The sequence below is a fragment of the Rhipicephalus sanguineus genome, chromosome 2 (genome assembly GCF_013339695.2).
Source record: "Rhipicephalus sanguineus isolate Rsan-2018 chromosome 2, BIME_Rsan_1.4, whole genome shotgun sequence".
NCBI lineage: Eukaryota > Metazoa > Arthropoda > Arachnida > Ixodida > Ixodidae > Rhipicephalus > Rhipicephalus sanguineus.
In genome coordinates this window covers 123,981,118-124,007,989 of record NC_051177.1, presented here as the reverse complement: position 1 = coordinate 124,007,989, position 26,872 = coordinate 123,981,118, and the positions used below count along the sequence as shown (strand labels likewise).

The window sequence follows — 26,872 nt, the reverse complement described above, 5'->3', positions numbered from 1 at the left end:
GGAGCGGCAATGCTGTGACTGTGGATGCCCCCAGTTGCGATAAGAGCAGTGGCGCCGCTCGACGTTGCCTTGGAAGCCTATGATGATGATGAAATGAACTTTATTTAGTCCTGGAGAAGACCGATCAGACAGCCCCCGATGGGGGGTCCGCCGCAGTTGCTGGCCGCGCCCACGCCGGTACTGGAAGACCGTGTCCCTCCGCCTGTTCGCAGGCCTCCTGGACTGCCGACAGCTGGACTGAGAGTTCGCGGCTTTTAAGAGCCCTCTCCCAGTCCTCCTCTGTGCTGACCTTTTGCGCTAAGTAATACTCGCCACTGGTCCACTAAAAATGAAGTTCTACGCGGGCAGAAGACGTATGTGCCGCAGATATCGGGGAAATCCCACTACTCAACACAGGGTTACTTTAATGAAAGACTTTAATGAACTGTCGGAACGGTTCATTAACGTTCATGCCGTCCAATTCCCGGCATGGAGGGAGAAAAATTTTATAGGAGGGAACATTCGGCAGTGCGAAAGCAAGAGGGAACGAAAAAAAGAAAAGAATGAAAGCAAGCAAGCAAGCAAGCAAGCAAGCAAGCAAAGAAAGAAAGAAAGAAAGAAAGAAAGAAAGAAAGAAAGAAAGAAAGAAAAGTAGTAGGTCAGGCGCGCGCACGCCAAGCTTCACTCGACCCCCCCCCCCCCTTTCCCGATGCCAATGACTGGTTAATTCGTTGCTGGGCTCATAATCTTAAATACTGGATAGCGCGGATTCAGCACAGGACAGAGAAAGCCGATCAGTGTTCCTCCTCTGGCCCCTGTTGAATCCACTACTTAAGAGTATTGCCACGCCCACTTCTTGTCTTGTTTTGATGTATTCGGGTTTGACCGGCAGGGACGGTTATCAACGCTCGACGCTGTCCGCGAAGCATTGTTCGACAAGCTTCACGTCTATAGTAGATCGTTCTGTTAAAATTGCGCCCCGCACGCGAATGTTCCAGCTTTGTCTAGAGATAACGCCGCCACCAGCGATATTGCTGGAAAGTTCGATACCGCCTGTATAAAAGCCGACGCGATTGACCGCTTGTCAGTTGATCGACGGACGACGCCCTGTTCGCCGCTATCATTGTACAGCGTGTATTGCTGTAGCTCTAGTTCTCATTTTCCGGCCACAAGTTCGGCCAAATAAAGGGTTTCATCCTGCAAACGCCGACTGCTGTCTTCGTCGACGTCACGACGCCGTGACATCTGGTGGAGGTGCTGCTTCTTCCATGATCCGGACGCCCCCGCGAAGCGCTGACCCAAGTCCAAGCCGCGAGGAGGACGACAGCAAAGAATACCCGGATCGTCGAACAAGCCGCAGGCAGAAGGGACTGCAGCCAGAGCACGGGCTCCTTCCCGAACAAACCAGGCAGCCCAAGGTCCCAACACCCACCGCAGCGACCGAGGACAAGAAAGTGAGGTTGCTCATGCGAGGGGTAAAGCAAGAGCTCTTCGCTGGGCTGATGCGGAACCCACCCTCGACAGTCCAAGAATTCATCTCAGAGGCGACGACGATTGAGAAGACCCTGGAAAAGCGCAACCGCCAGTACAATCGCCGATCGATTCAAGACAGCCCAGCTGTTCATGCCGTCGGCTCCGACGACCTGCTGTTACAAAGCAAATGCGAGGGTCCTGGGCCAGCTGTCTCCAAACGAGTTTTCCTGCTACTTGGGACTCCCCCCCCCTCATTTCGGAGAACGGATTTACCTACACCTGCTGTCTTTCCCTGAACTGAGCGCTTCGGTGGGGAGCTGGCTGCTACACGCGGGACCACTCCGTGGGTCGCGTATTTGCATCGAGTGTGCTTTTGGCTAAGGCTGGTGCCTTTGTTCGTAAAAGGATTACCAGTTCCCCGAGGTGGCATTGTCTCCCCCCCCCCCCCTTCCGAACTGGTCGGACGTGAAGAGTGAGAGGGCAGTGGTCTCTGGAGTGCCATCCTGGGGGCGGTGTCCTATGTGCCGAAGAGACGGACCCTCCAAAGGCATGCACGTTTGTGATTGGACATTTGCCGCATAAGGAGCTATAGTTGTGCAGCTCCAAAGGCATGCACGTTTGTGATTGGACATTTGCCGCAATAAGGAGCTATAGTTGTGCAGCTCCAAGGCATGCACGTTTGTGATTGGACATTTGCCGCATAAGGAGTTTCCCTGTCGTTGTATTGAAGCGTATTTAGGAGCGCAGAGCGTCTGCTCGGGACGGATCGGTCGGACTAGATGTCGTTCTGACGATCCTGTCCTCTATGATGTTGTAAAATAAACGGTCTGTTAAGTTTTCCTCAACGCCGGTCTCTCTGCCCTCGGCTTCCTGCTGTTCGGACATCCCTGGCCTGCGGTACGTCTCCCGCCGCTCAGCTCCACGCTACCCCCGGAGTCCGCGTCGGCCAACGTCGCCCGCTCGTAACAACTGGTCGACAGCGGTGGATGGATCCCGAATACCACACCCGTACAAACTGGTGGCAGCGGTGGGATGGTCCATACGCTCGTAACAACTGGTGGCAGCGGTGGATGGAGGCCAAATACCGCTCGTAACAACTGGTGGCAGCGGTGGGATGGAGCCGAATACCCGCTCGTAACAACTGGATGGCAGCGACGGGATTCTGCTCACGACAAGTCGCAACAAGCTCGTGCCAGCATTCGGGATCGTCTCCGCCGAGATCATGGCTGCAGGGTGTGGTGAGTGCTTGACTTTCTTCACTGAGATTTTACCAGGCTTTGTCTCATGAAAGGTGGTAATTTTGGGTAACTACTCTACGTTGACCTGTGCATAGGAACGTAGCGTCTTAGTAGTAGTGAAGTTAGCAGCACTTGCAGCAACCATGAATCTGAAGGCACTGAAAAAACCGTTTTTGCTAGAGTTAGCTAAAAGTTGGGTTTGGATGTTCGAGAACAATGAGAAAGCCAGAGATTATCCGAGGCTATTGAGAACCTTGAGGCAGACGACGACGAGCTCTCAGAGTGTCTAGAGCTAATTGAGGAAGAAAGAAATGAGAGGCTTAGGCGCGAGGCTGAAGAAAGAAAAGAAAGGCGCGAAGCGGAAGAAAGAAATGAGAGGCTGAAGCGCGAAAAGCGAGAGGCAGAGGAACGCAAAAGGCGTGAAAAGCGAGAGGCGGAGGAATGCGAGAGGCAGGCTCGGGAGCGAGAACATGCTCTCAAAATGAGAACACTTGATCATAAAATTCAGGCGATGAAGTGGCAACTGGCACAATGTCAACTTAAGATTTTCGAGATAGACGAGGACATTGTGTCTTTTCTCGCTAAGTTTGAAAAGGTCTGCGAAGATGTTGGTGTTAGCCGAGACCTTTGGTTGGAGAGGCTTTTGACGCTGCTGCCGCGCCAAATTGCATGCGTTTTGGAGCGCTTAGCCACGGAGGAAGCGCAAGACTTTGATAAGGCCAAAGATGCCTTGTTGCGCCACTTGGGTGCGTCAGGTCCTGCTGACTGCGAAAGCCGAGGCAACAAAGACAGCGCTGAAGCGCTTGAGGATGACGCGCACCGTAAAGCGTTTGAAGCTGAGACCCGTCGCGAGGCGTTAGAGGCCGAAGCCCGTAGTAAGGCGCTTGAGGACGCCAGGGCACTAGAGGAGGAAGCGCGTCACAGAGCGCGAGAGCAAGAAGCACTTCGCGTGGCGCGAGAGACTGAGGTGCTACGCAAAGCGCATGAGAAAGAAGCGCGTAGCAATGCGCTAGAAATTGAGGCCCGTCCTCAAAGCACGTGAGGACGAGGCGTTTCGCAAGACGAAAGAGGAAGAAGCACTTCGCGTGGCGCAAGAGGCCGAGGCGCTCCGCAAGGCGCGTGAGGATGAATCGCGTCGAAAAGCGCTAGATGAGGAAGCGCGAGAACAAGAAGCGCTTCGTGTGGCGCGAGAGACAGAGGCGCTACGCAAGGCGAGTGAGATTGAAGAGTGTCAAAGGCGCGAAGAGCAGGAGGCCGACTTCGAAGGCCAGAGAAAAGGGGCTATCCACGAAAGCGATAGAACGCCCGAAGCTGAAGAGACATCTCAGGGCGAGCTGGCTGACTTAGAGAGTGTCGGGACTACCGTTAGGTCAGACTCAGAGATACCTAGTAACGGCCCAGAGGACAAGTCAGTTCAGCCGCCTAAAGTGTTGGCAGCGAATGTCGAAGGCAGCGCACTTGAGAGTACTAGTGCCGAGACTATGAGCGCTGCGAGCCGTTCGGTGAGGAAAAAGGCGCCGACGCAAACGAAAGGCGAACGCAAAAGAGACCAGTGGCGGTAAGCGTGCTAAAGCGCTAGCCAAATGCGACGACCGGCATTCTTCGAGACGCCAAGATAAAGGCTAGGCCTGAAATCCTAAAAAGGCGTGCTAGGACAAGTTCCAAGTTGAGAGTCCCAGCGGAAATCTAGATCGGACGTGAGGCGCGCCGCGAAGAAAAGAATTTCAGTGAAATTCAGATGCCGAAATCTTCGCCTGGTCTCATCCTTTTCACGGCCTAGTCGAGGCAGAAGCGCAGCGAAATGTCGCGTACGCCGGAATCGTGACAAAGGCTGTCCCCAACCGTGGCTAAAGGCTGACGGCTTAACCCGGAGGAGCACAATGGGCAAGCGATGCCCTTTGTCAGAATCGAGAGGCCGGGGTCAAAAGTCGCCGCTACTGAGCGCGTCGGACAGGTTTGTTCTTTGTTCATTTGTCGAGACCGGACCCCTCGAAATCTGTGGCATGCGCGTCTCCCCAGAGTTCGTCTAAAAGGGCGCGTTTGGAGACACCCTGGGATAACCGCAGCATAAAGATGAATTGACATCTTGAAAGAAGTTAGTGTGTTAATGTGTACTAACGAATTGAGGAGTGAAATTTTGTAATTTGTCACTTTCCTCCTCATTGTAGCAGACTTTGAGATGTTTGTTTGGTTATTTGTTTGTTTTGTTAATGTTTCTTTTCATGACCGTCAGCGCTAGTGTAAAGAGCTCTGAATTGTTTTGAAGGAGATGTAGGCTGAGTGTTGAAAGCCTCCGTATTAAATAGCTTTGTTTCGACAGCTGGAAACATGGCTTTTAGCGCTCGAGCAGAGGAGAGCTGTTCGTAGTAGTTAGAGACGAAGGCTAAATGATAAAAGCCTCTGTTTAACGTACTACTGATTTGATTTTCGTTACGTGTTAGTATGCGCGTCAGTGTAATTTTAGTTTCTCCTTGTTTTGTGTTAAGCGCGTGAGTTTGATTTTCAGTTTTATTTCGTAGTAAGTTTGAAGCGCTTTGTTTTCTTAATGTAGTACTCATTTGCCAAGTGCAATGAGTAAAAGGGTTTTAGCCGAAGGCTAGGGTTGTGTGCGATTCAGGGAACTTGATGGCATCGGGTACTCTGGCTTGTGTAATTAGGTTCAATTTTTTTTTGTGACAGGTTTACAATTGCCTTTTTTTTTGTTGTTGTGGTCGTGCTTCATCACGACATGTGTTTGTGGGTTTGAGCAGCCTATTTCAGGTTTGGTTGTTGGAATTGCTGCTGCTATGGTAATTGAGAGCAGGACATTTTGTTTGAAGTAAAAGGCCTGGTGGGTCTCAGGGAGAGAGTACGGGCGCTTGCCTGCTTGGCGGTTGTGGTTCTCGCGTGGTTGACACAGGTGCTGTCTTTCGAGAAGGAATGTTGGCCAGCAGAGCGAGAAGCTTTTTCTCCGAACTTGGACGACGCTACCAGATGTTCGAGATCACCGGAGGTGGCGGAGGAATGTAGCAGAGCAGCATCGCGGTGTGTACGGCTTCAGCACATCAGCATTGTCTTCATCGACCTCTCCCCACAAAGGTGATTGACCTTGTGACGTCGAGGTCTCGGCCTGCCGCCGGGGAAGCTGTTACAAAGCAAATGCGAGGGTCCTGGGCCAGCTGTCTCCAAACGAGTTTTCCTGCTACTTGGGACTCCCCCCCCCTCATTTCGGAGAACGGATTTACCTACACCTGCTGTCTTTCCCTGAACTGAGCGCTTCGGTGGGGAGCTGGCTGCTACACGCGGGACCACTCCGTGGGTCGCGTATTTGCATCGAGTGTGCTTTTGGCTAAGGCTGGTGCCTTTGTTCGTAAAAGGATTACCAGTTCCCCGAGGTGGCATTGTCTCCCCCCCCCCCTTCCGAACTGGTCGGACGTGAAGAGTGAGAGGGCAGTGGTCTCTGGAGTGCCATCCTGGGGGCGGTGACCTATGTGCCGAAGAGACGGACCCTCCAAAGGCATGCACGTTTGTGATTGGACATTTGCCGCATAAGGAGCTATAGTTGTGCAGCTCCAAAGGCATGCACGTTTGTGATTGGACATTTGCCGCATAAGGAGCTATAGTTGTGCAGCTCCAAAGGCATGCACGTTTGTGATTGGACATTTGCCGCATAAGGAGTTTCCCTGTCTTTGTATTGAAGCGTATTTAAGGAGCAGCAGAGCGTCTGCTCGGGACGGATCGGTCGGACTAGATGTCGTTCTGACGATCCTGTCCTCTATGATGTTGTAAATAAACGTCTGTTAAGTTTTCCTCAACGCCGGTCTCTCTGCCTCGGCTTCCTGCTGTTCTGGACATCCCTGGGCCTGCGGTACGTCTCCCGCCGCTCAGCTCCACGCTACCCCCGGAGTCCGCGTCGGCCAACGTCGCCGCTCGTAACAACTGGTCGACAGCGGTGGGATGGATCCGAATACCAACCCGTAACAACTGGTGGCAGCGGTGGGATGGATCCAATTACCCGCTCGTAACACTGCGTGAAACGATCCGAGCGATCGTGCGGGAAGAACTGCGCAAGCTTTTACCCTTTCCACAGCCTGAAGTTGCCTCGATCGCTGATATCGTCCGAGAGGAAATACAGCAGTCTCTGGGCACCCCCGAGTCAGCGCAGCCACAGCCGCAAGCAGTGAGCTATGCCGCTGCAGCCCGACGCAACGCCCCCCCCCCCTCCTCGCCCACGTCAAGACGCCGCGCCACCCCAGCAGTTCCGCCGCCAGGCGCCACCGCCGCCGCCACCGACGTCATACCGCCCGCCAGCCGGCCAGCTATACACGCCGAGAAAGACCGACGTTTGACGCACCCCCGACCACCGCCCACTCTGCTACCATTGCGGGGAAGCTGGCCACACTTACCGCCGCTGCCAGTACCGACAGATGGGACTGCGTGGGTTCGCCATCGACGCGCCGCGTCCGCAGCGAGGGGAAAGACCACAAGGCATCGCCGACTACCTCGCGGGAACGCAATGGACGCCCCGACAACCTTCCCGTTCGCCGTCGCCAGGCCGCTACGTCTCCCCCAAACGCCGACCATACACTGGCCCAACGCGAGGCCGGTCACCCAGCCCGTATCCGGAAAACTAAGGGCAGCAACCGATGGAGGTGCGGTTGCTGTACGACGAAATACCGAAGATCCTCCGCCGCCGACGACAACGCCGCAACGACATCTAAAGAACACGCCGCAAGCCGAACGAAGCCCTGACGTCGAAACTTCACGGCCCGAAGAAGACCTGACGACACAACGACGAAGCAGCGGGACAAACCGACGTAGCCGTGATCCGACGCCGCGACCAAATCGAAACGGTAGGCGACGAACGAGTGACCTCGACGTTCTCATCGACGGCCACAACGTCACCGCTCTCGTCGATACTGGAGCCGACTATTCTGTCATCAGTGGACCGTTCGCGACGAAGCTGAAGAAAGTGAAGACCACCTGGGAAGGCCCCGAAATCCGCACAGCGGGAGGTCACCTAGTAACGCCGGCAGGAATCTGCACAGCGAGGGTCTCCATCAACAACCGGATTTATCCCGCAAGCTTCGTAGTCCTTCAGCATTGCTCCCGAGATGTCATCCTTGGTATGGACTTCTTAGGCCTTCATGGTGCAGTCATCGACCTCAGATCGAAGTCGATAACACTATCTACAGAAAAAGCATTACCACGGTACACGCCGCCAGGGAAGCATGCCTTGAATGTGCTGGAAGACCAAGTCACCATTCCCCCTCGCTCCAGCGTCATCATTTCCGTCGGCTCTCAGAAAGTAGCAGACCTGGAAGGCGTCATTGAAGGCGACCAGCACCAGTTGATTAACCGCGAGATTTGCGTCGCAAGAGGAATAGCAGAGTTGCGGGGAGGCAAAGCAAAAGTGATGCTCACAAATTTTAGCAACGAGTATAAGCACGTAAACAAAGGCACGACAGTCGCCTACATCGAAGAATTCACGGCTACGTCGATGGCTTTCGCCATCGCCTATTCTTCCGAGCCAACACCGACGAACCAAGCTTCTCAACCAGTTTTCGACGTTAATCCTAGCCTTCCGAAGCATAAACAAGAACAGCTAAAAACCCTGCTCTTGAAATACAGGGACTGCTTTTCGTCATCGTCAAGAATCCGCCAGACCCCAGTCGCAAAACATCGCATCATAACCGAGGAAAATGCCAGGCCACTCCGGCAGAGCCCGTACAGAGTTTCAACGCGAGAACGCGAATCCATAAAGAAACAAGTCGACGAAATGCTACGCGACGACATCATCCAGCCGTCGAAGAGTCCATGGGCGTCACCCGTGGTGTTAGTGAAGAAGAAAGACGAAACCCTACGCTTCTGCGTCGATTATCGCCGCCTGAACAAAATCACGAAGAAGGACGTCTACCCTCTCCCACGGATAGACGACATCCTGGATCGACTCTACAACGCGAGGTACTTTTCGTCGATGGACCTCAAGACTGGCTATTGGCAAATCGAAGTCGACGAGAGAGACCGAGAGAAGACTGCCTTTATAACACCAGACGGCCTCTTCGAGTTCAAGGTTATGCCCTTTGGTCTTTGCTCGGCACCTGCGACGTTCCAGCGCGTTATGGACACCGTGCTGGCTGGATTGAAGTGGCAGACTTGCCTTGTGTACTTGGACGACGTCATTGTGTTTGCCTCAAGCTTCGACGAACACCTCCGGCGCCTTGACACTGTACTACAAGCAATCAAGACTTCTGGCCTCACCTTGAAGCCTAAAAAGTGCCGCTTTGCATACGAGGAGCTGCTGTTTTTGGGTCACGTGATCAGCAAGGGTGGTGTTCGCCCAGACCCGCGGAAAACAGCTGCCATCGCTGCCTTCCCGCCCCCCACCGACACGAAAGCCGTGCGCCGTTTTCTCGGCTTGTGCGCCTACTACAGGCGTTTTGTCAAGGAATTTTCACGAATCGCCGAACCGCTAACTCACCTCACGAAGACCGACGTGCCATTCAAGTGGGAAACGGCGCAAATCGAAGCATTTGAAGAACTGAAACGACGCCTTCAGATGCCTCCGATACTAGCACATTTCGACGAATACGCCGATACGGAAATCCACACCGACGCAAGCAGCGTAGGACTCGGCGCCGTCCTTGTGCAGAAGACTGACGGGCAGGAAAGGGTCATCAGTTATGCTAGCCGGTCGCTATCAAAGGCAGAAACGAACTATTCCACAACAGAAAAGGAGTGCCTAGCGATCATCTGGGCTGCATCCAAGTTCGCCCCTACCTCTACGGCAGGCCCTTCAAAGTTGTGAGCGACCACCACGCATTGTGTTGGCTAGCTAACTTGAAGGACCCTTCAGGTCGCCTCGCACGGTGGAGCCTACGACTTCAAGAATTCGACATTACCGTCGTTTACAAGTCCGGAAGGAAACACTCCGACGCTGACTGCCTGTCTCGCGCCCCCGTCGACCCACCGCCGCAGGACGACAAGGAGGACGACTCCTTCTTGGGAATCATAAGTGCCGACGACTTCGCCGAACGACAGCGAACGGATCCAGAACTCAGGGGCCTTGTGGAATACCTCGAGGGCAGGACCACCGTTGTTCCGAAGGTATTCACGCGGGGACTGGCGTCATTTTTCTTGCGCAACGGTGTTCTCCTAAAGAACTTCTCACCGCTTCGAGCCGATTGCCTTCTCGTGGTACCCTCGACATTGCGGCCAGAGGTCCTCCAGGCTCTGCACGACGACCCGACGGCTGGACACCTGGGTGTTTCTCGCACGCTAGCAAGAATACAGGAGAAGTACTACTGGCCGCGCCTTTCCGCCGACGTCACTCGTTACGTGAAGACCTGCCGGGACTGTCAGCGACGCAAGACACCGCCCACTAGGCCAGCCGGACTTCTGCAGCCTATCGAGCCACCTCGACGGCCGTTCCAGCAAATCGGGATGGACTTACTCGGGCCGTTCCCGACGTCCAATACCGGAAACAAATGGATCGTCGTAGCTACAGACTACCTCACCCGCTACGCCGAGACGAGGGCCCTGCCTAGAGGCAGTGCCGCCGAGGTAGCGAAGTTCTTCGTTGAGAACATCGTCCTGCGTCATGGCGCCCCAGAAGTTCTCATCACCGACAGAGGTACGGCGTTTACTGCTGACCTAACTCGGGCAATACTGAGATACAGCCAAACAAGCCACCGCCGGACCACAGCGTACCACCCACAGACAAATGGCCTGACCGAGCGGCTAAACAAGACCATCGCCGACATGTTGGCTATGTATGTCGACGTTGAACACAAGACGTGGGATGCCATCCTTCCGTATGTGACCTTCGCATACAACACGGCCGTCCAAGAAACGACGCAGATGACGCCGTACAAGTTGGTCTACGGAAGGAGCCCGGCGACGACGCTCGACGCCATGCTACCCAACGTCACCGACGAAGAAAACCTCGATGCCGCCGCTTACTTACAACGTGCCGAAGAAGCTCGACAGCTCGCCCGCCTGCGCATCAAGACCCAGCAGCACACCGACAGCCGTCGCTACAATCTTCGACGTCGCTTCGCGGAATACCAGCCCGGCGACCGCGTTTGGGTCTGGACGCCGATACGCCGACGTGGGCTTAGCGAAAAACTCCTTCGGCGATACTTCGGGCCATACAAGGTTCTTCGACGCCTCGGCGCTCTTGACTACGAGGTGATCCCGGACGGCGGTTGGCCCATCCTTTTCAGATGTAGGCGTCCTGCACCCCAATACAAGTATTTTTACTGCTGAAGCATACGCGATATTTGCGGCCCTCAAACATATTAAAGAAAATAAACTACAAAGTGCAGTGATATACACTGATTCGCTAAGCGTAGTGAAAGCTCTGAAAAATCTTAAAAAGCACAAGAACCCTGTCCTAGTCTCGGTTTACACAACTCTATGCACGGTCTAGGCACTCAAACAGCATGTCGTAGTGTGCTGGGTGCCAGGGCACCGCGAAATTAGAGGAAACGTCTTGGCGGACCAGCTAGCTGCTTCTGCCCACGAAAATGCTACCGCCGATACATCCATAGCTGTACCTGCACTCGACCTAAAACCCTTCATTAAAAGAAAGCTCCGAGATCACTGGCAGCGGTCGTGGGACACGCAAACACAAAATAAACTTCATCTTATCAAGCCACATATCGCGTATTGGCCGTCAGTAACACAGTCACGCCGCACAGAAGTAACACTTACCAGGATAAGAATAGGACACACACACAGTACACACTCACACCTTCTATCTGGTGGTGATCCACCCATGTGTGAGAGATGTGGTGAAACACTAACCGTAATTCACATTTTAATACAGTGTAAGGAACTAGAAACGCTTAGAAAACGACACTTCCTACTACCCTACCGGCAACAATTACCACTACACCCATCAATGTTCGTCGGTAGGGAAGCCGTTTTTAAACATCAGGCACTGTTCGCGTTTTTTAAAGACGTCGATAGTTTTCACGTCATATACCCAGGGAATCCGTAGCACGACCTCTGAAAAGAGGTTGTTGCTACGGTAGCTATACTGGAGAAAGCACCTGCCTCCCTGCCTTTGATCTCAAAGGCCTTGAGGAGGCATTCGTGCTCCCACCATATCACTATTGTTTTACCATCATGACCACTTGCCATTCATTCTCCATGCCCATGCTTCACGTCGCTCTCATGATTTTATTACATATATGTTTTACCCGCCTTTAGCGCGAGGAATTTTAGGCCCCTATACAGCCAGGTAACATGACCATTGTTCAGTTTCGTTATCATGTCTTGGCGCTCTTTGGCCATCAAATGGCCCTTGCGCCAATAAGCACCATATATCATCATCATCATCCCGGACGGCATTACGAACTCCCAGCGACGCCGCGCACGACCTGAAGTCGTCCATGTCGTGCGCCTTAAGCCGTTTTTTGCGCGTTAGCGAACCTGGGGACTCTATTTTTCTTCCTTTGTTATTGTAATTTATTTTTGTATGCACTTGTTTTTTTTCTCTCTTCTATGTTCTTTCACAAGCATCGGGACGATGCTTTTTCAGAGGGGGGCAATGCCACGCCCACTTCTTGTCTTGTTTTGATGTATTCGGGTTTGACCGGCAGGGACGGTTATCAACGCTCGACGCTGTCCGCGAAGCATTGTTCGACAAGCTTCACGTCTATAGTAGATCGTTCTGTTAAAATTGCGCCCCGCACGCGAATGTTCCAGCTTTGTCTAGAGCTAACGCCGCCACCAGCGATATTGCTGGAAAGTTCGATACCGCCTGTATAAAAGCCGACGCGATTGACCGCTTGTCAGTTGATCGACGGACGACGCCCTGTTCGCCGCTATCATTGTACAGCGTGTATTGCTGTAGCTCCAGTTCTCATTTTCCGGCCACAAGTTCGGCCAAATAAAGAGTTTCATCCTGCAAACGCCGACTGCTGTCTTCGTCGACGTCAGGACGCCGTGGCAGTATAGTTGTCATGCTTGGGAAAAGGCAGAGAGAGAGAGAGGTATGATGATAGGTGGCTATGGTAGAGCACAATGAGCCACTGTACACACTGTCCTGCGCGATAACAGGACACGCGCGAAAGTTTTTATGCCGTAGCACATGCTCTACAGACGAACATGTAAACCTGTCTCGCTTAGAAACCTTAACAGGCACCACGCCCAACGGAGTTTAACGCTTTCTAGAACCTTAAACGATGCTGATTAGTGCTGAAATCAGCACGTCAGCTCCAGTAACGGAGATGCATCAGCTTGGCTGACCTATCGGCACCGTCCCTATGGCGCATTCCTGCGCTCGACACATCCGTACGTCCTGGAAGAACGAATCTGTGGCGCGTGGAGTGGGTGCGGGGCACCCATACTTTAAACGGGGGGCGGGGGTCAGGGGGGCGCACGTTTTACTTCCCCCGCCCTCTCTTTGACCTGCCGATTCTCACTCCGTGATTAACGGTTCCTCTAATCGAAGGCGCCGCACTAAGAAGGTGCCGACGACAACGGTTCGGTCACGCCCGGGAGCTGTTGCCGCGCCGAATTTTGCGAGCGTGCGCGGCGGTCCGTTCCGGATGCGTTCGCAATGCGCTCGGACTTATCCAAGAGTACACGATAGCTGATCCCGGTAATGAAGCAAAGGAAAAGAACGAAGAGCATCTTCCAGGGCGCCCTGCTCTTGCGCAGGAGATAAACACGGGCGAAGTGTGCTCGTCCTCGGCAACAACCCAAGCACATTACAGAGGTCACTTGCGAGAAACGAATCACTCACTAAAAAGAAAGACGTTACGCCCAGCTCGATGGATAGGGCCTCGTTTGGAGGGTGCGGACTGACCGTTCGAGGAATGCATCCACTCTTCAGCCAGGTTGACGTGCAGTTATAAAGCGTGAGGAAATGTGCACCGTATTGACTGAAACAGCACTTGCGCTTGAACTCTTCGTAAGAGGTGCCATCCAGTGGTGATGTTGAATATCATTAGTACAAGCAGCCAGCTAATGGCAAACGTCACTTATACGAGAGTTGTTTCCGGCCCGTCTATCTGTAGCTGACACCAACCAGCCCTTATGACAGACAGACAATGACAATCTGAAAATTCTGATTTAGTGGTTTCGGCCTTTAACTGCCTCGATCGCCTGTTTAATATACGTAGGTTATTGCCCACTCGTATCTATATATCTATAATGAATTAGCAGGGACAGTTGGGCGAGTTGGTTGAAGTTCATCTTTAAAAGGCGCGAAAAAAACCACAACGGACAGGTAGGAAGGAGACAGGACGACGCGCTTCTAGCAACTGAAGCTTTAATCAAAAAGCGAAAGAAGATATACACACACATTACAAAAACAAGAAAAAGAACCAGACCACCGCAGAATGAATATGCATATAAAAGATAAAACACCGGGCACGTTTTTTGTCACCAGCTTAAGTTATATCAAGGTAATCTACCTCTCGGCTTGACAGCGCTACGGACGGACAGCTTATGCAAGAAACACCCGATTTAGAAATATAGGCGGCTTCCACAATTTCACGAGTCCTTTGAACTCGGTTCGAAAACAAAATAGCTGCTTCTTTAAACAAAGGAAGACACCCACAAGCATGACAATGCGCAGATAAGTGTGAAAGCTTGTCGGTCTTCAACGACCTTTCATGTTCACGCAAGCGTATGTTTACACACCGTCCAGTTTGTCCTATGTATGTCCGTTTGCAAGTTGTAGGTATGTTATATACTACGCCAACGCGGCAGGGCACATAGGTATTCACATGTTTTACACGGCAACGACCGTATTCAGAGCATCTCCTATCAACCATCCTCTCCACAGCAGGGCAAACACGCGAGAGCTTGTTAGGCGCACTGAAAACAACGTCAACATCATAACGCTTCGCAACCTTTTTTAACCGGTGCGCGGTCTTGTGCATATAAGGCACAACTGCGACCTTCGCCTTTTCCGCCTTGTTACTGTGAGGCACTGAAGTGCACCCCGATTTAACCCATCTGACATATATCTATAATTAAGCTCTCAAAAGCCACGATTCTAGTGTCATTTTCTCTCGTTAACACTGTTGTAACGTTGGTTACTGTGAAGGCCTATATTTATTGAGTTCTTCTCTCCCTTGCAGTTGTCGGGATGCGCGGTGCTCGGCGTGGGTGTGTGGACGCTGGTGGCCAAGCGGCACCACCTGAGCCTGCTGACCACGGCCACATACGCCTCGACGGCCTACATGCTCCTCCTGGCCGGGGCGCTAGTCATCCTCGTCACTGCGCTGGGGTGCGTGGCCGTCTGCCGCCTGCATCGGTGCTTCCTCCTGGCCGTAAGTGTTCTCCTCACTTGCTTCCTCACTGCCAACGTTACTTTCAATTAAAACTTACGTTGGGGCTCGTTGGAATCTCATACTTGTGCTTAAAAAGCAGCGCTGCAAAGTTGAATCACTTGCATGCAGTTTTCGTTCCTAAGTTTATTTCAAGTTTGTAGCGCTACTTTTTTAAAGGTATTTTTAAACCACACCAGTCGCACGTAGCGCCAGCTGGCGCGACTTGCCACTTAAAGGCCCGAACACACGTGTGCGTTGCAGCGTGTCAGCGCGTAGCTTCTGACGCGTCGCCGCGCCCTCTCCCTGTGGAGAGAGAGGGCACGCAGCTTCGCGTAGCCGCGCGCCGTCTCTCTCCACAGGGAGAGGGCGCGGCGACGCGTCAAAACGTCACGCGCTGACACGCTGCAACGCGTACGTGTGGTCAGGCCTTTATACTTACTTTGAGTATCTTTACTGCTGGCAGAGTACGGCGAGAAATATGTTTGCCAGCTGCTGCGTGTCGTTTAAGCCGTGCAATGGTGAAGCAGAACACTACGTCACGTAGCGAGCCGCGGCAAGTGAATTCTCCATGAAAAGTCATTCACTTCCCTTTTTATCTAGCAGTATCGGACTAACGTGCAATCTCCAAGACTCAGCGCATCGGCTTGGAATATTTGGTTCCCGTTAGTTTTTAACAGATATGAATATGCCCGGCTGCCCAGTTCCGCCTGCAGAGTGAGATCACGAGGAGATACCGCGCGCACAGGCGTGCGCAGGGTTCCCCATTAGGGGGGGGGGGGCAAAGGTTCGTCACAGCGCCCCCCCACCCTACTAAGTCAATGTATGGGGCAGATTTTGCACCCCCCTCCCTCTTAGGTGACTAGAAGGGTCAATGTACGGGGCAGATTTTGCGCCCCCTCTTATGTGATTAGGAGGGGCGCCCCCCCCCTCCTGTCCCCCCTGTGTGCACGCCTATGACCGCGCGCTCTGAAGTAATGGTCACGTGCTTGGGCATTTCGCTTTCAGTCGCGTCGCACAGTGCTCCTTTCTAGTTCTTTCCTTCGGTTTTGCATCGTCGTGTCCGAATCTAGGAGTTACCCTGCTTCTGCTCCATTAAAGTGCTTATTTGTGCATATTGCGCATATCTGAAAAAGGTGGAGACTTGGTTGAACAACAGTGCAATAAAGAGCAAGGCCTTCGGCACGAAGCCAACGCTCTGTACTTTGGCTTCATGCTGAATTAGTTGTGTGAATTAATTCGGGGTGTCCCATTGACACAGAGGGATACGTTAAACGGATGGGGATCGCGAGTAGAAACAGTAGAACATCGACATGTTCAGGATCACTTCTCATGAGCTGTTGGTATGCACTGACGCATTGCGAATTCAGCGTATAATCTTTGCACATGATGTTATAAACTCTGCGTCATCGTTTTCCTTACAGTACACCTTCCTGCTCCTTTTGATCTTCCTGATGGAAGCGGTCGCGGGGATCATTGCGTACGTCTATGAAGAACAGGTGATGAAACAGGTCTTTCTTCAGCAGCCAGTCTGTATAATGGAGGGTATACACTAATAGCCGCGGCGTCTTGTTCTCATTATATTTAGGTAAATGTTTACGTCCCTCAATAACTAAAACTGCCACTGCTAATTACGTGCGTGTAATGAAATCATAAAACGAAATTGCGTATCGGATGCACACCAAGTGGTTTCTTTCTTTTGTCGTAGTAAAAAAATATCCACAAACACGATGTTGACAGCCGTTACATTCGCATGCTGACCACAGCAATAAAAGTTATGCTTGTCCAATTGCTATTAGAAGGCAGACAAATATACATGAGCAGATATATGTGCTTGTAAAAATTAAGAAATTGTACGCTCTACAAGTACGCTTAAAATTACGCTACTTTTTCCTAATGATCAAATGCGTTTGTCTATATACGACTATTTCAGGTGTGGCACGAGTTGGCTGATGGATTGAACACAACTTTCGTCGAGAGCTACGGCATTGACGCAAGCAGAACAGAGGCGATCAACGACTTGCAGCGCACTGTACGTACACCTTGCATAGCCATCTTGAGGCCATGCACTTAATGACAAATCTATGAAAATATCAAGGAAAAAGTTGAAATAACATCATATCTGCACAATAACACCATATCTGCAACGGAATTCTTTAAACTGTAGTAATTATAGGGAAGCTCCAGACACAGTCACGCCGTCGCCGTTGTCGTGCTGTCCCACTGACGGCACATGCGCGATTCGCGGACGGAGGGATTCAATTCCGACCTTCCACTACTGGCATATGTGCGCACGCACTCTCTATAAGAGCACCAGTTTTCATGCTGAACTGCTTTATACGCATGCTTTGGTCTGAGAAGTCAACGTCATACCAGCGTCATTTAATATTTCACTGCGCGCTAATACTCACGCTTTCCTCTCTGTCTCATCTCGTACGTTGGATATCGTGGTGCGGCGCCTACAGTGCCACTGCCGGTGCCCATTATACGCCAGAGCTGCATGCGAGGCGCCTGATATCTGCCAGGGTGCCGTTGCTTCAAGCAGAGGCGTGGTCTTACGACGGCTCTTCTGAATCCGCTGCAAGATCGCACCCCTGGAGTCGCATTGTGTGCTGCACCGCCGCGCCAACACCTTCCGAGGAGTTTAAGCGGGACGCTGTCAGTGCTTCGCCTTTCGGGCGAAACTGCCGAATTAATAAGCATGTTTATCATGTACAAAGTGACCAGTTTCACAAAAAAGCACTTCGCTTGCTATAATTCAGAACCTTGCAGCGAATATAACGCGATATCTTTCGTGCCCGACAGCGCATGCTTCGCAAGAACAGAGCACCACTAAATTGCCTTGGATAAAGTGTTCTTACAAACCATTACTACTCTGTCGGAGGAAAGGCGTTGGTTATAGTGAAGGCAAATATGGCCAAACGTTGCTTCTTTCGAAGTCCGTGACGTCGGCTGAATAGTGTGACGTCACAAATTTTTGTGTGTTTCGTACTTGGGCTGCTTTGTTCCTCGAACTTCGTAAGGTTAAATTGCGTTTGTGCAAACTTCGATTAAATTCCTATTTTTCGTTTGACACTCCGTTGACCAAAGCAGGAACTGCGGTTGAGATTTGTCTTTCGTTTGCTGCATGTTTTATGGCTTACCAAGCCCCCGCTCTCGGTCAGACTGACCTCTGCGCAGTTTGAGAAGTTTAATTTACCGAGAAGCATAATTCATAATTTGATGTTTCCCCTGCCATTGTAGTTCGTGTATCATCAGAATGCGGCAAGCTGATCCACCAGGAAACTCAGCTTTACGGGAAAGCCGACGCCCAGATGACTGCGGGGAGACTATACAAGCGCATGCGCGCCTTAGGTAAAACGAGGGTGCAGCTGCGGATGGGAGGTGCAAAACGTGCGCAGCTCTTATGAATGCCCCGGCGCATGCGTATTCGGTCATTTGGGCGAGCGAGAATCGCTGCAGCGGATTTCGTGTGGCGTCCAGTTACAATGCTCTATTTCAGGCCCACGACTTTGGTTGCGTTGCGCATGCTTCGTATGCTTATAAATTATAATTGTAACGCTAATCACTAATCCTACTCACCCTTCCATTTTGTAGTCATCAAATTAACCCCCCCCCCCATTTTATGTTATCAGTGCAATTCAAGTTTAATATTGCGCACAGACATGCCAGTTTGGTTCGCACATCGCACATTATAGTCCTTTGCTAGACCAGTGGCGTAGCCTGAGGGGGGGGGGTTCAAACCTCCCTTAAAATTTTCAATTTTTGATGTGTATATATACATGCACACATACAAACGCACGCACAAACATACATAAAGTATGGTTGAACCCCCCCCCCCCCGGCCCCCCGAGAATTTCTGGCTGCATTACTGTTGCCTACTTCACGTAGTTCCTTCCCCCACCCTCTATCCCCTTAAATAGGGATAAGTAAAGTTTTTTCATTCATTCATACACTCATTGCAAGCGTGCAGTGAGTGTCACATTTATCTACAAAAACATACGGCCAAAATGGTACAGTTCTTATTAGGAACATAATTTTCATCATGTCATCATATCTAAAGGAAAGTAATGCGATATTTTTTCCAGTCTCTGGAGGTAAACATGTTTAGGAGTATGCTGGGTTCATTGCCTCATGACCATATAGTAATTAAATATTTTTCTTTCTCTTGTTTTCAGTTCAAGTGCTGCGGTGCCAATGGTTTCGACGACTGGAAACACAGCGTGTGGCTTCGCAAGAACTCTCGTACCAACAACAAGGTTCCAGACTCCTGCTGCAAGACCATAGGCCTTGGCTGTGGCAAGTTGGCCCACCCCTCAAACATCTACTACGATGTAAGCACCACAAAGAAGCACTGTCCGAGCATGACAAAAGCAGTCAATTACTATGCAGTCGAACCCAGACATATCGAACTCGAAGGGAAATGGCAAAATACTTCGATATATCAGCAATGCATATAAGAGATATAGGCTTCACCTCATGGCTGTTATTTCCACCAGTAGTATGCTTCACCGCATAATGCGGCTGTCTTGCAGTGAAGGTTAGAAAAGGTGGAACGCAAATAAGATGCTTGCTGTTCGAGCCATTGATACCTTGAGCCACATAGCTTACCGAGTTTTTCTTCATGTCATGTAATTACTTCCAGATTTAATGCCTTGCTTGACAGCGCCTCCTAAATTGTGCTGTTCGTATATCCAGTCACTTCAATACTCTTAGGAGAAGATCACTTGCAGGGGCGCGCAGCATGGCGTTCGGTACACCGGAAGTGGCGGTGAATGTTTTCGATAAACGCATGGTACAGTGCCACACTTCCCTATGGGCTATTCAAGAAGACGTTACAATTGTTCGATATGTCCAGGCTCGATTACCTCATGGATCTTTAATCTATTTCGCCACATTATGACCTTACCAGCATATATGCATGACTGCTATCATGGTTTGAAGTAATGGAAAACCTAACTCTCTAAGTTCAACGAATATCAAACCTTGCTGCTGGCACACATGTACAGAAATTATTTGCAAAGCCAAATTTCTATACACACTGCAAAGTGGCCTTAGCGGCCAGCAGTGCCATTACACATTCATGTTAAAGGGACAGGGCGTGCAAGCACGGACACAAGAGAGAAGTCAAGACACTGCAAACGTCAGTATTTGTGGTGTCTTGACATCTCTCTTGTGTCCGTGTTTGCACGCCCTGTCTCTTTAAAAAATGAATACCTACCATCTAACTCAACTCTGCTTTTCCAAGCTTCATTAAACATTACCTCCCACACATACAGTTATTCTGTTACATGATCCAACCAGCTGGAAAATACAGTGAGCATTATTGAATACAATTGATTAGTGTTATTTAGACAACAGCCAGTTTAGCTTGCCTTCTGACTTGTCTGTATTAAAAAGTTACAAAGGTGCAGAAAAAAGTTAGTTTTCGGGTTTATTCTGGTAAGCAGCTAGACCAAAATGTTATTCCTTAAATAGCATAAAGCTGTGAAGAAGATAATAATAATAATAATAATAATAATAATAATAATAATAATAATAATAATAATAATAATAATAATAATAATAATAATAATAATAATAATTGCTGGGGTCTTACATGCCAAAGCCATGATATGATTATGAGCCACGACCTAGCGGTGGACTCCGGATTAATCTAAATCTAAGCACATGGGTGCTCTTTTCATTTTGCCCCCATCAAAATGAGGCCGTAGTGGCCGGGAATTGAACCCATGCCCTTGAGCTTAGCAACGTGGCAACTCGCTTGCTAAGCTACAAAGGAGGGTGAAGAAAGCAGAGAATGCATGTTATACAAGACGCTAACTCGTAACAAATACTTATTTTGAAAAAGTGCACTAAATATACACTGTGCCAGCTACATCATGCACCGAGCTTTAAAAAAAGAACAAAAGAAAAAAAAACTGACCAATCATCCTTCGTGAATCACACCGAGTGTATGTTGTTCAGGGACAAGTTGCGAAGCAACCAGAAATTTTTATTTCGTGACATTCAATTAGTTAATTAAAAGTAATGCTCCAACCTTTTAACGATGATAATTGCCAATACGTTCATTAAGGAATTGTAGATAGTTGAGAGATATCAACATAAGGTGTTTTTGTCAAAGTACAAATTGCATGTTTATTATTATCGATATCTTTTGGCGAATAGGCAGAGCCTGCAGAAATGTAAAAGCTGCAGAGTGAAACTACAGAGTGAAGCAGCAGATCACCTGCTGTAATGATGTTCATATCATGGGGAACAAAATTCTGTGCATACTGTATACATATGCTGGGCAGTAAAACACATGAAAGCCATTGTAACATAAGGATTCACTTCACTTGATTCCATTACTTTCATTCACGGTTCACCAGTGGCTGATCAGGGTAATAACTTTTGTTTAGGATTGCTTGGACCAGTGGCAATGTGCAAAAAGAAAATACACTGGAACGAAGCCAGTGCAGTAAATGTATCACTTTACACCCCAATACCTGCTAAGGTGAGAGAGTCAAACGTGCATTAACTGTGACATATACTTGCTCAGAAAGTATGATTCGTGGGCTGTTTAGCTAGTCATTATAGAATTAATCATTTCAATAGCACACTTGCTGGGACACAGAAGAATGCAGAATCACACAAACACGAGTGACCACGTGCGTGTGATGTCAGCTTATCTATGTGTCAACAACTGCACAGTCTTTGAAATGATAAAGCGAAATGGAGTCGTATGCAGGAATGCAGGTACTTCTCAGACTTCACCTTGTACACTTCATGTTAATTTATGCCTAGCAACAATCGCAGTGCTAGGCTTCTCTTCTTTGTTGTGGTTGTTGCTATGACCACACGTAAGAAGTGACAACAATGATTGCTCCTTCAGCGGAAAAAGAAATTTGAACTGCTTTGTCAGCCATGCAGTACTACACGTTTAAAAAAAAATGTCTGGGGTTTTATGTGCCAAAAACCAAAATCTTTATGATGATAACGTGCACCGTAATGTGGGACTCCGGATTAATTTTGAGCACGTGGTTCTTTAGCTTGCACCGAAATCTAATACATGGGTGTCCTTGCATTCTGCCCTAATCGAAATGCGCCTGATGCTGTGGCCTGCACTCAAACCGGCATTCTTGATCTTAGCAGTGAAATGCCTTAGCCACTAAACTACCATAGTTAAATAAATTCGTTCTTTTTTTTTTTCAGGGCTGCATCAATGCACTTGATGAACAGATACGGGAGCATTTAATCATCATAGGTGCTGTTGGCCTTGGAATATGCCTTGTCCAGGTAATTAATAACTCAACTCTCCTACAGCAGCCATCATATTATACAGATGCCCCTGTCGACAGAGTCAGGACTGCCATAAAAGCATCAGATATACTAAGCATGTAGTGGTTGCACATTCATATTTAATTTCCTCTGCACCCCCCCCCCCCCAAAAAAAAAATGACAAGAGAAAGTTATCTAAAAGAAATTCACTGTACAAAGGTTTTGTGAGGTTACTTGAAGAATTGGTTCACTTTGACAAAAAGACTGGTATTTCAAAGACAGTGGCACAGCCAGGGCGTGGCACACCGGGCCCATGCCCACCCCGAAATTTTCTTTTGCCATGGCATACAGAGCCCAAAATGACACTCGGCCACATCTGCCTGCCCGGGCACCCCCCCCCCCCCCGAAAAACAATTCTGCCTACGCCCCTGTTCAAAGATTATGTTATTATTGAGCAATTAGTGGCAGGCTTTCTCTTAATCTGGAAAAGCAGAACTGAGGCATCATTAAACATTAAAGATGGCTTCAAAGTGAGAAAATAATTTTCATAGCTCAGGTTTTGCCCTTGATAAGTAATTCAGGTTTACTTCAAAAGCTCTAGAAAAAAGCCTAGATGAGAGGAGGGGAGAGGTAAAAGCATTCAGGATGCTTCTTAATGGCTCATACACACACAAAAAAAGGTGTGGATACCTTAGGAAGCCTCAAGGTACACGATGGAAACTAGAAGAGATCGCAAAACAGGGAATCTTGCTGGAGCTGACGTTTTGACATGTCCGCTTGTCGAAATTCAGCTCCAGTGATATTCCCTGATCAATGATTTCTGATCACTTCCAAGCCTCTATCTCTCCCTGAACTTCTTTCTCAAGATCAAAACCAGCATTAAATCAGAGCAGCTGGTGGCCTTAACAAGCAATATTAGACGGTGCCACAAACTGGTTTGCGATTATTAAAGCAGGCAAGAGGGGCTTCCTTTCATCAGTGTTGTCTAACAGCTTGGCTATAAGGCAAACAAATCTGTGGACTCTTAGCCATTCCTGATTTGGTGCTTGGTGTTCTCGAAAAATTCGTGTCCACTTGCGTTTACCTAGTTCATAGGTATAACAGCACAAACGTAACAAGAAACCAAGACACAGTACAGAGGGTGTACAGAGGGCAGTATTTTGTCTGATATTGATGAATTCCATAAATAGTATGCAAGCTGATCCAAAAATAAACTGTTAGTTGAAGCCAGCAATCTGTCCTGTGTCTTCTTGGTTTCTTGTTACGTTTGTGCTGTTATACCTGTGAATTATGCATTATCAACTAGCCTGCCGACAAATGTTACTGTGTTTACCTGCTAATACTAGTTCTTTTGCTGCCTTTAGTGAAATCGAGAAACGAACCTGCGACACATGCAATGACTCCTGGGCGGCATCACTTATATAAATTGACAAAAAAAAAGTGTAAAAGGAACAGCCATATATAGAAAGCAAAGTGCAATGTTAACAGTACAACCACAGGTGTGTGTGGGGTCCCACATTAGAGAGAGGTCCTTAATCTTACACACACCCCCCATCACCGTGAACCTTTGTGCCCATCAAATACACAAAAAAAGCTCACTCGCACAAGTTGCATAATTTATTTCTAGTGAAATGTAAATTCAAGTTGGATATTTTACCGCAGTTTCAACATTACACACAGGAACTACAGCCAAGTTCTTTCCTCCAAGCTTTTATCTAACACAGTTGTACACAGGGTCCAAACAGCTATAAAAAAAAAACAGTTGGAGAAGCAACTAACATCTACTGTGGGGATGGAAAGAAACGCGAACAATGCGGCATCTACATTCTCTGCTGTTTCGCATTTCTCTTCAAGCGGTTGTAGCCTGGATGGTGATAACAAGCCGCTAGAGTCGTCCACGATGCAATCAAGAACCATCTAGCATCTTTTTATTGTCACCAAGGTCAGAGTGTGATGAAAACAGTGTGTCGCGCTGTTCGTGTTTCTTTCCATCTCCCCTGTACGTGTCCTACTTGTGGGACCATTTGAGCATTCTTCTAAGGACGTTTTCGAAGCTCTTTGGTGTCATTTCCGCTGATATATATGAGCTCTCATGTGCAGCACCTAGACCAAATTTGCACCCTGCCCCCATCATCTTCCCACTGCACATGCCTAAAAACGCAACTGACTAATCTCTCAGTGAAAGACTTGAGCAGTGTACGTTGAATGATGTAGCATATGTTTCTTCTATCTTTCTTTCCTCAGGTTTTTGGCATGATATTCTCCTGCTGTCTGTACCTGAGGTTACGGGACTACAGGAGGCATCCGCAGTACTACTGATGTTGCATTTATGGACTTTCTAAGGAAGTAATCATTGGAAATGAGAGAGGAGGATTTGTGCAGCACAAGATGCACAATACCACGCTGCAAAAGCAGTTGCAAGCTCTGGGGCGTCTTTACGTCACACCACAATAATTTGTCAGCCGTCTTACAGATATCTGCTTGCTTTTACACGACACGCCTGGTACTTTAAGGTCATGAACACCATACAGGCTAGCAGTGTGGCATAGTCTTCTTGACAGATGCAGTTTTTAATAATGCAAATGGAAGCAAGCCAGATGAAGGCTGTTGTTGTGTGACAGAAAGGTGCCTCGAAGTGTGTAACTCCATTTGCAGAGTGAGAAAGGCGCTGTGCCCTTAGAACGGAAGAACAGGAAATATTCGGGCCTTTGTTCTGTACATAGTGGGTCGTGCAGCTGTGTAGGTTATTTATTTGGTGCGCTATATACCAAGGAAAGAATCTCGGTGTCATCTCGTGTTCGGTCATTTTTCGAAAATTTTTTTGCTTGTTTGTACATATACGTGCGTGGTCTGCAATGCTGTGAAATGCAATGTGTAATTTAGTGTCACTCAAAGCATATTGTGAAGCTTTATGTCAAGGTTGTGCTAAGCCAACGTCAATGGTCAACTCATTACAACTTCTAAGTGTGTGCTGTTTTGTTTCCTGTGACAGAATCAATAACATTAAAAAAAAACAGAAAAGGCATCTGAGAGAAGGCCTCAGTGTACTGAGGTGTTGGAGTCACATGCTGCTGATTCTGTACAGCATCTGTACTGTTACCTATTTATAAACTGCGTAGCTTTCCTGTGAGGATAGTGGCTATTAGATGTAAATAAACTGTTTCCTCAATGTTGCAGTTAATGTCTCGATGTTTTTTTCCCCCTCATTACACCAACATATCATGGCCAAACTAAATTCACACCTGTTTTGCTTATAGTTTATCCCTGCTGGTGTTAGTATCTTATAAACAGAGTTCACTACCACTTTTGAAAGTGCTGTTGCAATTTGTATGTGAAGTTTTTAGTGAACATTTTACTTTTATGCCTCCTGTGTGGTATTAAAGATCTAGAAAAGAAGTATCGCTTCCTTAGAAAACTGGCGCTTTGGTCCTCGAGAAATGAAGGAAGAGATGAAAAAAAAAGTAGCAGTTTAAACTTGTTGCTTATAATATTACTCTACAATATTACCTAAGGTATGCTTTGTGAAACAAGATTTCTACCTTTGTTCTTTGTTAATGATGTTGGTGTCAGTTGAACATTTTGGATGCAGTCTCGGAGCAGCAATGGCTGACAGGTGACACACTTCGTTTAGATCACAATGATCATATATTAGTGTACTAAGGTTCTCAAACCTTCATTTTTAGGGAGCATAGAGGTTTTATAAGTGCGCAAATTATTAAACTCTGCACTGGACAGGCAAAACTGCTAATAATAATAAAAAACGTTAACCATGCGTTTTCACATGAAAGGAAAAAGAAAGATGTGGTTTAGCCACTTCTTAAAGGTGTCATGAACCACCCCTCGGGCTTGGTGAAAAAACACATCTTTCGGAAAGCAGACACTGCTATGAACAGCTTGGCCAACTCTTGCACTAGTGTGTGGCCAGGACAGTTTAGAAGTGGAGTGCGAAGTTGCCATTTTCTCAGTCGCCCTCGCTCTATTCATACAGAGGCCTGTGCTCACTCTCTTCGGAGCTGGCGACACCAGCTGTTTGGTGTCACACAACAGATATTATTCTATTGGCTAATAGACGACAAAAATCAAAAGCGGTGTTTGGATCAGATGCGCTTCTTGCCACGTGTCGCCATGTGCCGGCGCCACGCTCCAGTCTGCTAACATTACGCAGTGAGCCACACAGAAATTCCAACATGAGAGAGTGATCGCATTTCATCATGTGCGCTCAAGGTCATGACGCGCGCTGATGTGACTACTTTCCCTTGTGCTATTCCTCCCTCTGTGTGTATGTCCCCCCCCCCCTTCCAAAAAATGTCTGGTTACATTACTGCTGCGTAGCTTCCAGCACGCTTGTCAGGACGAGAGAAGAGAGAAGACACTTAAAGTATGTGTCAACCTGTAGCACCGCTCGTTCTTGAAGGATTTCAGAAGTTTTTGTGGCAATCTATTCGTGACACAATAAACTTTGATATATATCTGAGGTCATTCAATGATTACTTGGAACGAGTGGTTCAGGACCATTTTAAACAGTTTTTTTTTTTTGCAGAAGAACTTGCAGGCTTTCCACACCATTCTGTCAGGACTTCATCTGCCATCAATTAGTTCTGTCCATTAAAAAATTAATTTCATGTCATTTCTTACATGTGCAAGATCGGTGAA

The 26,872-nt window shown here is 48.8% G+C and overlaps 1 protein-coding gene across 2 annotated transcripts in view; it reads left to right on the top strand.

The window, feature by feature from the left end:
• The window catches only part of LOC119383622 (CD151 antigen), a 60,943-nt gene extending 35,548 nt beyond the window's left edge, over positions 1–25,395 (top strand). For both annotated transcript variants that reach the window (XM_037651881.2, XM_037651880.2), the window contains 6 exons: positions 14,771–14,962; positions 16,384–16,458; positions 16,893–16,991; positions 19,138–19,293; positions 22,154–22,237; positions 24,464–25,395. In XM_037651881.2, coding sequence (XP_037507809.1) covers positions 14,771–14,962; positions 16,384–16,458; positions 16,893–16,991; positions 19,138–19,293; positions 22,154–22,237; positions 24,464–24,538 — 681 coding nt within the window. In that variant the 3' untranslated portion in view covers positions 24,539–25,395. The remainder of the gene's footprint in view (positions 1–14,770; positions 14,963–16,383; positions 16,459–16,892; positions 16,992–19,137; positions 19,294–22,153; positions 22,238–24,463) is intronic.
• Positions 25,396–26,872: the final 1,477 nt, after the last annotated feature.